Raw genomic sequence first — 13,295 nt, 5'->3', positions numbered from 1 at the left:
AAAAAGCAATGACGCTGCTTGTGAAAAATAATAATAATAGTTCACGTTAAATATCGTGTATTTTTCAGATCTTCTCCTCGGAACATTTGGTACAGGCGAAAAGAAATGTGTTTTTTAAAATACCTTTGAGCACAAATAGGTGTGAAAAACCCATGAAAGTTTAGAGGGTGCACAGCTATATTGGTATAGGCTGGAGACAAACGCATGTAAATTGATGGCATTATGCTGTATATATGTGCAGAATCGGGGAAGCCACCAGCCAAGTTCAATTTGGATTAGGTCGGAGTGTTGACTGGAAATTACCAGTGGAGGGTAGAGTTGAGAGGCTTGGAAGGAGGGAGGGTCCTCTTGTATAGCGTCAGGATAAATATTGTCCCCTGTATAGCCGTAGATTTTGGAGCAGTTGAACCACATGGGACAAGTCATTAATTAAAATATTATACAGCATTATTATGCGCGACAACGTTTCACCTCATAGTAGGAGCGTGAACATTCCACCAATGATATTCTGACGCGGAGCAGTCCGAACCGAGGGCAGATGGATATGAAAACGATTAACGTAGTTAAAGGGGAATCCCCTCTACTGAATTAAAAACCTAAACTATCACTTTCTGCTTGAAACACATGGAAATTTCGATATGCAATGAATTTAATCTGAAGTTAGGTGTTTCGGTTTATTTGACTTCTCAAGTGGTGGAGAGCGAAAGGGAGGTGACGTGAAATAGCAAACTCAAGTGGAAATTGAGAGTCCTTGACCGGATGGTCTGACTTTGTCTGGGGAATTAGTGTCAGGACGATTAAACTCAACCGGAACAGAGACGCTTCGGATTAACTCAATGGGTGAGGAGACAGGAGAGAGGGAGGGGGATTCTGAATGAACACGAGGTACACGTAACAGTATATCTTGCGGAGAGAGGTATAATCAGGAGTAGAGATTTTGTACGATTTCAATTAATTTGAGTGAAGACAGATAGAAAGAGGGAAAAGAAAGTTCCACCATTCATGGGATTCATCGACTTATTTGCAAAGTTCATCGAAGTTATATTTCTATAATTTTTTATTTATTTATTTGTTTATTGATTTGAAGTGTAGAAATCCAAATACAGGATTTATTTACACTGTTAGTATTGGAATATTGGTAATATGATGGTTAACAGTTATTATTATTGTCATTGGACTTTGATTTTACATTCAGTTAAATATTTACATTGGTTCTAATGCGATTGACGTTCAAAGTAAATGGAACCTTTTTTTCTGTTATTGTTGCTACTGGCTGATGAAAGAATCTTATCGTTTGTACCGTTAAATTCATTAGATTTGAAATGATTTCTGAAATCTGATTATCGGACATTGCTGGCTATTTTAACGTAACTTTGTTTTATTTTTGAAATATAAGGGCTGGTCTTTCTATAACTGATGAAAATTTCGCGTTGAACTTTCGAGTGCGTTCGACAATTTCATAATCCTCAATTCATGCTTTTCATTGGTCTCATACATATACAGCACAAATGGCTCTCAGTGGTACATCCATTTGATGCCACGGGCTATTCTCTCATTACCTTTACGATGTATTTTCCCCTGCGCTCATTTTTCACTAAAAATTATCTCGCAGTATCATAAACAAGAAAATACAAAATTTGTTTATCTGGGTGTGAAATTTGAATTTGGTTTTTTGATTAGCCGATCAAGTTGGTCCTTGCGGAATGATGAAGATGAGGGTATATAGGAAGGACATAGAGTAATATCACGGATGACCGAGTGGATTTATGGAATGTCTGGGAAAGCCTGGTGGACTGGGCTACCAATTACAGACACGAATAGTCGGTTCAGCAAACATTAATATTATTTAGTGCTACGGCTTGTCTTCTGGTTTCGCGAGCCTCAGTCCACTCGTCCAATTATCAATACCATTGCAGCGATGGCAGGACCCATGAGCGGATTCGATGAATGTCAAATATTCCTGGTTACATGCATTAACTCAATGGATACTCAGACTGCATCCATGTACATATTATCAATGTTATCACGCATGCGTGAACCAATAAAACGAAATTATCGTTGTACGCATTTCACCCACACTCTCCACTTTCCACTTTGCCCCCCCATTATCCTCATTCTCCTCAGTTGCTCCCTCCCCTGTCGATGTCGTAATTACGATTCCCTGGCAGTTTACCCAGAAATTTATGATTCTCTGAGGACTTAACCGAATCGCAAAACGCGTATATATACATTAAACGTTGTCGGTGCAGTATGTGCAATGGCTCCTCTGCACTCTTAATATTTCCCTTAACGACCTATCAATTTAATAGAGTAAATAATCCTTATAATTAATTTGGTAAAATAATGAGTGTATTATGGTGAAAGGGAATTGGATCATTATAATCACTATAATCACGAAATGGAAATAATCATGGCCTCATTTAGGTAATGATTATGATCGTTCTTCAATTGTATTGGATTCATCTCGAGAGATTAATGGGGAAAGTTCCTGGGATTTTCACTTCCGTAACGCCTATACAGGTTTTTTCAGAAATTTTTACAGAAATAGCTGAGTGCAGTAACAAAATTTATTTCTCGAAATTCCTCATCAATGAATTATTTATTTTAAATATTTTTATTAAAATCATGTTTTCATATTTTATTAATAATGATCATTTTTCCCCCTTTAAAGAATTTTATGCAACAACCTAATCGTTTTGGAAATTGTGATGTTATATGAATGAATTGACGACATTTATCTTTAAATAGAGTATGAGCATTTTTGCATCATTAAAATTCATCAATCGGGTATGGAAGAATGGGAAGTTCTTTCTGAGTGAGCACCGTTGTATTTTTCCCTTCGCCGTGAATTCTTTATTATTACGGAAACATATGGCATTTCTGCAGGGGAACGAAACGTAAATTATTGCATATTTTCTTATCAATGGTTCCTTTGTGGAAAGGGGATTCGAGGTGAATCACTCGATTTCAATCTACTGACAATGGAATCTACACTGTAGATACCTTTAGAAGAGAATGAGATCTTTGCACTCAATAACTCAATCTTGGCGGAAATATTCGAGAATAATTGTCTTTATTTCTTTAGTAATGAAAGAAACATAATTAAGTGAAGTCTTCCCTTCCAGTTCTAGCGAACAGACAAGTCCCTGGACCTCACAAAAGAAAGGACGATAGATGTTGTCTTTGCTAACGTTCATTAATCATTTCCTTATTGAATTTCTTCGCTAGGGTTGTTTGTTATGAATTCACTGTAGCAACCATAAGTAGTCAACATATACCGTGCTATATACTGTAATAATAATGTAATCGAAGTTGTTGTTTGAATGGCGTGGATATTGTATTTTGAATGAATCTGGGTTTCACCTCGAGGAATTAATTTTCCAAGACGCTCCGTCAGTAAACACCGGGCAAGGAATCTCTTGTTAATTTTCTTGATAATTGAAAAGAAAGTTCCTTCAGTGAAATTGAAAATGGGGTTACCTCTGTAGACGGAAATAAATGCTTGTTTTTCTCAATTACTGTTCTAATTTTCTTTACATAAGAAAGTGGAAAATTATTCCGTTTCCGTGATCCTTTAAAATACCTTTTATGTTCCAACAAATTTCCAAGTGCAAAAGCCACCAAATTATATTGTCCCTCCCCCACTGAAGTTCCACGGCTATATAAATACGGATTTTGAATTGGGTACAAAATCGAGGTAAACAAACACCTCTTCAGCCTATAAAAAGACAAGTTCGATTTTAACGAGCATTTAATCTTTCTTCAGCGCCTCTCCTCATTATTATCATCGGGTCATTGGATACACATGAGGGTAATTGATACGTCTGGACTTTGTTCATGGTTGTCCTGATAAAAAAAATCTCCAAGTCACGGTTTATGGAAACAATTCTCTATCAAGCGCACGTGTTACGGCTATTTTATAGAGCACTCCTTAATTCTCGCCCCCTTCTGACCCAGCACACCATGTAATGAATATGCTACGAATTCAGAATTAAAAATATCAAAGTAATCTGTTCATGCCTCATATCTTGCGCCCGCTGTGATGTCATCACTTCATTTGTCGATTTTTCCCCTTGCTCATTTTTACGGTATTTCTGTTATATCATAATGAATATGACTAATAGGGACCGGACGGGTTCAAGGACCGGATGCAGTATATCTCGTATAAAAGGTCGAGAATGAGACACGCCCGCTTGCCATTCCAAAGCCATATGTATAAACACATCCATTCAATGTATCTCTCCACTCTAAAATTTAATCTTCATGATTCCCATCATTATCCAGTATTCCCTTGATGGCACTTTCTCTGTTGATTTTTTCTACAAAAAAATATATTTTATGAGGCAGCCGCCCACCACTCCTCCATGTTTTATTTGTCATTCTAAATCGCAATGCTTTTCATCTTGCCCCGGATACCCTATTTGTTTTTCCCTTTTTTATTCTACACTTCCATGAAATGGATGACTTTGAATCTCGGATGTAGAGAGTGTCTCGTAAAAAGCGAGACTTGGCAATGATGTCATTTTCAAGTAAAGCCTCTTCACAAAGGATACGAAATGGATACAGAAAGAAATGCCAAGTGGCTACTATTATATTACAGCTTCCTTGTTTTTTCTGATCTCTCTGTTGTCAACTACTTTACGTCTCTGCAGCGTCACCATTTTTTATATATCATTCGTTTGCTGTTGATTTTTTATTATTGCTTCTCGTGCATTTTCTTTTTTATCGTTCACTTCAGCTGGTTTGTTTGTTTTTGTTTTTTTTTTTTCATTTTTGCTTTCATTTTCTCGTACTTTTACGCGAATCTCTGGAGACTGTATCCGCCTATGCATCACGATGTACACTCACGGGACACTGCACACAGTAGACGTGAAATTTATTCATCTGTCGATCGGACGCGTATACATAATGCATTTTAAACTCGACTAAACCTCCAACAGTATAACGCAGTACATCAAGGGAACCACTGAATGTTTGAGTCGGACCGAGAGCTCCGGTGGTATTTCACGAAAATTACTTTGCACCTCTGATAGTTACGCCAGGATAAATTCAATTGAATGCGTTTGCATTTCTAGTTAGATTTCAACAGTGCAGTCTCTTTAGAACATGTCTACATACCTAAAAATGTCTTTCAATGTGGGTGGTCTTTGCGGACTGACTATTTATTTATGATGATTTCGAGTGTACATATTATCGAGCAGATACGACTGCATATACGATATCGCTCTGGCTTTTCTTCGTGTTTACAAAGCTGTTTCATAATACAATGAAAAATAATTCCATGTGTGATTCGTGGAAACTCAAGCCCGATCTGTACAATGCACAATTTTCCATTTCAATATAGATATAGTTTTAATAACGAATGTTCTGGAAAAAATATAACCGGATCAGTGGTTGTCCTTTTGGTGGGGGTAATTATCAAAATAACAAGACTCAAAATAATGCCTCAAAAAATGCAAACAAAAAATATTACAGTTGAAATAATTATTGCTTCAAAATATTACAGACCTCGTCTCGTCAGCTGCTTTGGCTATCATCGGATCCACGTCGCCGACGTAATGATAATCAGAAGAATATTTACGTTAATGTTCCCCGTTCACCGCTTTGGACAATCCACCTCAGTTCCATTTAACAGTTTATCGATACCCAATCATCTAAAATTCAAAAAATCTCCCACAATAATGATATTATAATATCTCGACGTGTAACATTTTGCGGGCTAATATTATCATTGAATAAAATTTGGAGCGACACCATTTATGATCCACAGCCTTTTATCAGTAGCAAAGGATAGCAACTATTTACCTGGAAGAAATAATTATAGTGTATGTATAGTTTGGAGGAAATAAGGACTGGAAACCTACACAATTCACCAAACAATATACATTTACTGTAATTATTGTTTTCAGTGTACTTTAAATTGGTACATCTTACTCTGTATCAATTTAAAGAGATACAACCGGAAAGAAAAAAAAAATTTAATTTCTTCAACGACGTTACCTCACGCTACCTTCTTGCCTTACCTTTTCAAATAATGGGTCGCCTCTCAATTGTCTTTTAATTGGAAATCCAAGAAGCCAGGCAGTTATGAGATGGACGTCATCAGACAACTTTGAGCTTATATTCTTTTTCATTATTTTCTCCTCCATTTCCCCAAGAAATACATAATCCAACATGAACCAGCTAATCTAGCTCTTATCATTATTATTTTCCCAATTATCTGCGAGCATCGACAATTGATCCAATTACGGAAGTCTCTCTCCAACTAGTTACACGATAAATAAACAAATAAAACAATGTCATGGAGACGTTTTCCGTCTAACAAAACCCACTTTGAACGGAGAGCAAGACAATCTCTTTCTTCCTTATTTCCACACACCTGGAGAGATAAACCCTCACCGGAAGTAGGATAAAACGATCGCGTATAAATTCAACGAGAGGCGCAACTCCGATAACCTCAGGAGACGTTACCCCTTTCCCTTCCTGCTATCTTCTCCTTTTTCTATCACTTGGCCTCATGATCCTCTCTTCCCACTCGATCTTTCCCATCCTGCATAATCGAACGTTCGTTTTCTCCGGGGATCAACGACGCGCCTAGTATTTTAATGCCACTTTTCCGACCGGGAGGAAAATATCCCACCCCTCTCCGCCCCACAAAATTGACTTTTTTCTAGCGTCTGCATCCCTACTCTAGCTGATTCCAGTGACGGTGTGTTTGAGCAGATCCTTTCGATTAACGACGAAAAATCTCTGATTTTCCCGAGCTCGGGAAAGGCTTGTAATCACGCTTACCGCACGTACAAATTCTATAGAATCTTCAGTCGAGTCGTTATCTTTTGGTGCGTTTGTTTTAATTGCCAGTAGAATTCTACGCTCAGTTACGGAGGCAGAGGGGGTCTACCTAGCCTTTACCGCCCCTTCTTCTCCTCTCCTTCTCCACCCCTTAACAATCTTCCGGGATTCTCCAACGTTAATTAGTTTTGGTCCGAAATGCTATATTTTGTCTCTCCTGTTACCCTCTAGTGGCTCCCTTGATTACGCTTAGTTATATCGGCAGTGAATATCTACAGTGTAATAATGCTAATAATGAAAACACTTAGTTTCAGAGTGGTACTGCTGATCTCAGCTGTCCTGTCCTCTTGGCGAGCACGAGCTGACTATCTCAGTGACAAAAATGGTGAGTTTACGGATTTAATCCAATTTAATGAATACAGAATTAGGTAAACATACTTGAACTGCATTACGTATTTTATTCATTTTTTATCGTGCACTATAATTACCCAGCTGTCTGTACGCTCCATTCTTCTCTACGACGTTGTATATTCGTAATTGGTTCAATCCAAGGGGTCGGCTAGTTATAAGCGAACAGAGTATGGAATAATATATAATAGTTGTGAGTTAGTTTTATAAGTAAGCGGATAGAATATTCTCGATGAACATGAAAATTAACGCAAACAGAAAACATAATTTACAGCATGGCAAAGTAAGTTGATGGTAAACTGCCTCAGGAGGGCTCTTCTTTCAATCTTCGATCGATATTTACTCTTATCGATACACGTGGGAATTTTTACTACATCGTCACACATCTTAGTTGTCTGGGGCTCCCCCGATGTCGAAGCTATTTGCACAATAACATTTTAGTCTCTTGATATATATATATAATATCTCTATTTCATTCGATCATCGAATAATCATCGCACAACGACCCAGATTTGGCACGACCTATAAAAACATGGGGTGCGCTCAATTTCCGATAAACATTAGGTCGGAATTTTCCGGTCAACGCGTTGAAAAAAAAAAAGGTATTGGTGTAGTCATATATAGGTGGATAGAATCAATGGAAAAGCGTTTTCATCAATCCGGAAATATTGCCGTGTTATCTAATAACATTGAGTGTCAATCATAGAATCGCCGAAAGATATATATGGCCACATGGGAGAGGATAAAAATAGCTTTTTCAGCAATAATAAGTATTTTATTATTTCCTCCGGGCTAATAATAAAACCTCCTATTTGCCATAACTGAAGCTATATACCGTGGAAACAAAGGGACAGAGAGAGCCAAGAGGACAATTCTTGTTATGCTTCGTTTCGACGAGTACAGCTTCCATCGTTGGCAATTCCTCAAATTACATTCTTTGTTGTATTCAATTGGCGTCCGGGGATACCAATCAGGGGTAGCTTTGTAACATCAAAGGAACCATTTCCGATTTAATTGTCGGGTATTTGACTACTGCGTGACTTGAACAGTTATTGACAACTCTATCGAAATACCTCTCATCGTTTGGAAAGGTACTGGAGGGTAAAGGAGTAGGAGGAATTCGCTACTGTTCTCTTATCGTCGGAAATAACGCGAGCAAGTGCCTCAGGTGGAGACGAATGGCTCCCGAAGGATGCTAGAGATAACGGCATCATCCAAGCACCACTATATGCACTATTCCCCACTCTTCGGTCTCTCCCTTTTGCTCTTCTCTCCCATGCCCGTGGTTTACCTTCCAAAACTTACCACTATATCATCGCAAACTTGTTTTCCAGGGGAATTATTATCCACTTAAAAATCTCAAAACCTCCCCTGCGTTGAGAAGAGAAAAACAAATTTTCAACTCATTATTCCACCCAAATCATAACTTTGTCATTCATCATTTTTTCTGATATTGTCATTCTCTCGGAAAATGGAGAATTTCTCCCTTCTATTTCATGGTTTATCTACAATTGAAGCTGAAGATCTGAAATTTTATAATTACTTTCCCAAACTTATACCCCTGTATCGTCGCAAACTCATTTTGCAAGTGATTATTATCAACGGTAGGATTTCTCATCAGCCCGTTCTTTCTCCTAAATCGTAGCTTTGTTAATCATTATTTGAATAATTTTGTAACTAGGTCAGGCATTGGAGAATTAGTCTCTTCTTTTTTCCCGTCCATTTCGGTTTCATCTCAGGTGATGCTGGAAATCTGAAATTTCATAATTAGTGCTGCTTTGGATGGGCCGCAAGCTTGTTCTCAATAAAGTTGACGGAAATAAAAAATTAAAGATTCAAAATGTCTGCTATTGCTAGGCACGGCCACGTTTATCTATCCCTTGCTTGTCACTTTTATTCTATTTAACGGAAGAGCGACGACATACTCCTTGCCAACTCGATGTAATACGTTTTTTGGGTAAGGGTCTTATTGACCGTTTACACAGTTATGTTTATGCAGTTGGTGTTTTAAATTGGGTAAGGGGCGTAAATCCCCCGGATCGATCAGTGAGTCCCAGAAGGATATAAAACCATTCCTACAATTTACCCCAGGCTCATCCACCATTTCTTCTGCTTTTCCATGGAACTCTCTTTATCCATATCTGTCTTTTCTTCACTGACCATTTTTTTTTACCTATCTCTACCCGAGAGATATGGAACAACTATCATCCCCGTTTCTTATTCATATCGAGATCGGACTACTTCGAAATTCTCTTTTGTTATTTTTTATCTCTTATTTTTCCTATTTTTTTTGCATTCGTCCTGCGGTCTAAGATTCGTCACCCCTCCGGTTATCCGTGAGTTTTTTTCCTCACATTCTTCTCTTACTCCTCGTCTCAGATTTTTTTTTCATGTCGTACCTGAAAACAGTAACCCCATGATTCTCGCAGTTTCGCGAAACGAATACTTTAATTATCATATTTTTATTTAAATCTCTAAACTTTGACTATGAATTATGACTTTTATTCAACGCTACCCGCACCTCTCATTTTTTGTATTATATTCTTGCCGATGGCAAATATTGACTCAGAGAATGATAAAAAAAGAAATTCGATGGAAAAAGAGAGAAGGAATTGAGTGGAAATCGAGCACTGAAATGAAGATTATTATTTGTTCTTTTATTACCTCGTTTTTTCAATCTGATGGAAATTTTGAATATTAACCTAGAATAGTTGGATAAATCTGAATGTAAATGTAAATGGAACGTATCAGCCCGTCAAACCGTTTCATCTGTCATACCGAATTTTACCACTTTAAATAGCAGACTGAACAACTTGCTTACACTGAGAGAAATATTCAATAAAAATTACGTGTATTTTCCGTAATTCTGGAGCGAAATGTGGTTGTCGGAAATTTTACGGAACTGTCACGTAATTTTTCCGCGGTATTCCGTAATTTTTATCTGAATTATCGGTGAAAAATAACGATACCGTCACTTAAATTTTTCGAAACAACTCCGTAATCGGTAAGTGAACTGAAAGTTCCGTAATTTTTACTAAATATTTCTCTCCGTGTAGGAGAGAATCAATATTAAAACACGGAAATGATACGAAAAAGTGAGGTAATTATCAGGTACAATCTCGCAATGTGATTAGTTCATTTTTCGCTATCCCGTTTTCCAATAATTAATTAAAATCTATTTTAATTAAATGATTAAATAAAATGAAAAATATATGAAAAGATATTTAAAAAGTACAAAAATTCGGCAATTTTTATAAATTCGAGGAATTTTACGGAAGCCATGGAAGATAGCTTATTATATCTCTCAGAATTTGTCAACTTCGAATTCTCTCACCTTTTAGCGATGTTTCCCGAATTTTTAAAATTCCCTGTGTATGTGCAGATGTATGAAACGAAAGTGCAGAAGTCAATAAAACTAATTCTCTTCACTGAGTAAAATATTAAAACTGTAGTTCAATCATATTGAAATGACGAACAGTTGAACAGTAGTAACACGGAAAAGTAAAAATAGATAGCGTCGAGTTTCAACGTCTTTCGGATGAATGAAAATTAGCGAACCGTCATCAATTCAGTCCTTATAAATAATCCTCTGATGTTGGTGCATAATTTTCAATTAATAATCAACTAATCAAGGCCGTGTTTGTAACAAATTAAATACATGCCCGAATCAGGGATCGCTGTACCCTTGGATTCTCAAACCCAATGAAAAAAATATACAGAATCGCAGGGACGTGATACTGTTGGTTTTATTGCTGGAGGGCGCGTAGACATATCGGTGCAAGAGCGTGCTCGGCAAGTATAAAATATCATGTGTTGTTTGTGTGTGTGAGAACATGGTAAAGTTGTGCCACCACGTTGGAAATCGCGTTGAACTGACTTTCCGGAGGGTTGGAGACACCTCCACTGTGAGGAAAAAGAGAGGAGAGGGTTGACCCCTTGACATCGTCTCAACAAACATTCTTCCACAGAGAAACAGACGCTGTTGGCAAACCATATAACACGTCGTAAATCGTAACCTCATTTTTCACACATTCTACAGATAGTACAGAATTCTACGAGTAATATGCTCTGTCTCTTTATACTCTCAGTTGCCTCTTTTACATCAAGACCTACACCATCGACTATATTCTTTTCTGTCTCTCATTATTTCAAATTGAAGTTCACAATTTCTTGTATCAGTGCATAATAATAATTGGTATGAATGCAATGAAAGAATACGCAATCATTTATCTGATTCGAGAATCTCGTGGATGTTTTTGTTCTTCTGATGTTTGTATAACTGCGATTTGTCATGGAGAGCTTCCATAAATTTTCCCCGTGATTTGCGGTGAATGGGGGTAAATTAGCAATGGAAGAAAATAAAAGTCGAGAGGGAGTAAAAAGTAGATTAGGTTAAGGGGTTCGAGGTGGCACAACAGAATCACCACGAGGCTGTCTGAACGCTTTTCGAGGGCCACCCAGAACCGAACTCATAGAGCACCCGCTCCCTCACCCCTCACTTTTTTTCTCGACGAGTTAAAAAGTCGGAAAGAAAAATTTAACATGGGTTTTTGGAATTACTGCTCGTCCATTGTTAGCCATTCGCCCGTGTTCAACCCAATTTTCTTTTTTCCTCCCTCCTTTTGGCTTTTTTTTAGCCCCCTGTCACCTGCCATGTTTCACCCCCTTCCACCTAGCTTTTGCACTATTTGTGGCAAGCATCGGCTGAATGCACTCGATTATTTCATTGTATATTTAAAATTATATCCACCATCACAGCTTCCAGTGATATTAATGAAATATATTTATGATTTTTCAAAGTAAAATGGGTGCGCCTAGAGCTTGGATCGCTCTAAAATCCGTAATCCTCTTGCTTGTGCATCTCGCTTCTCTCTTTGCTTTCCTATTAGCTTTCCCCACTTTGGGTAATTTGTCCTTGTATTCTTTCAACGTTTTCAGCGCATTACATTTATTGTAACAGTTTTTCTAGCTAATGGTCCAGATCTATAGGTGGACGTAACTGTAGTTTCTTTTACACATCCACTAGAAGCCATCAACAGGGCGAGAATGACTGGATACTAGGGCATTGTGCAACGTTGTGCAAATCCCAGGCGTTTCTCAACGCAGAAAAACACGTGTGCCACCAATCCCTCTTTTTTTCTACCTCTGTATAGCTTTGTTCCTTCTCTGCAGAAGGCACAAAGGCAGAAAGGAGAGCGAAAGCACTCCTGTTGCCATTTCATTTCCGCAACTTTCGAGATCGTGCCACTCAACCTGATAAGCGGTGGTACGATATTGCAGCAAGATTGGATCATCAATTTCGAGAAGAGAAAGAGCTCACTTTCGAAACTAAATCAATTGTTTACTCTAGAATTTGGCCTTTCAATTTTTTTTATTCCAGACAGTTAAATGACTGACGCTCAATGATGAATTCACGGAAATTTTAGGGTCATTATTCAGTATACTCAAAAAAAGAATACAGTAGACTCCTCTTGCAGCCGTTGGTATGGGGCTGTAGTGGAAGCGAATTCGGAGAATCCGATTATATGTAACCACCCCCACCAAGCACTCGCTGCGTTCGTAAATTCTTGGAATAGTTATTTACCGAGCTAGCCGTAAAAATCAGATAATCCCTCCGCACATGCAAAATTGACAAGCATGGCAAGCATGTGAAGGCCGATGATGCTTTCCACGGCGTGGTTTTAAAAAAAATTTTCCACCCACAGGGCCTAGAAAATTCATTTTTCCGTACTGCTTCTCACAATTTCTCGTTTTGGAATTGGTACTACATACTTCTCAAACTCGAAAAATTGAAAATCACTCCGAAAAAATAATACCCGGATGGTTGGGAATTTTTTTACTCGTATGTTCAACCAATTCTCAGCTTCGGCCCGCGGGCCAAATTTATACGAGTATCAAATCCCATCCCAATAGTCCGGAAATATACTATTTCGGTTTTATTTTGACAGAATTCAATTATTTATCAGACAAACCAATGGATTGTTTAACTAAAGTAACTAAGCTGCATGAAAATCCGTCGTTAACTTTTATTAATCAATCCAATATTTGATATCTAATATGTTGGCATGGAGTGGCGAAGGGATGTCCATATCTAT

The 13,295-nt window shown here is 37.8% G+C and overlaps 1 protein-coding gene across 7 annotated transcripts in view; it reads left to right on the top strand.

Annotated features, from left to right (window-relative positions):
• Positions 1-13,295, top strand: part of Mp (Multiplexin) — an 85,061-nt gene that overhangs the window by 2,449 nt on the left and 69,317 nt on the right. For all 7 annotated transcript variants that reach the window (XM_011316728.1, XM_011316727.1, XM_011316725.1 and 4 more), the window contains exon 2: positions 7,101-7,177. In XM_011316728.1, the coding sequence (XP_011315030.1) occupies positions 7,101-7,177 (77 nt within the window). The remainder of the gene's footprint in view (positions 1-7,100; positions 7,178-13,295) is intronic.

Source organism: Fopius arisanus, unplaced genomic scaffold, assembly GCF_000806365.1.
Source record: "Fopius arisanus strain USDA-PBARC FA_bdor unplaced genomic scaffold, ASM80636v1 scaffold00008, whole genome shotgun sequence".
Taxonomy (NCBI): Eukaryota; Metazoa; Arthropoda; class Insecta; order Hymenoptera; family Braconidae; genus Fopius; species Fopius arisanus.
Note: the sequence above shows the minus strand (reverse complement) of the source record. Positions and strands in the feature narration are given on the sequence as shown.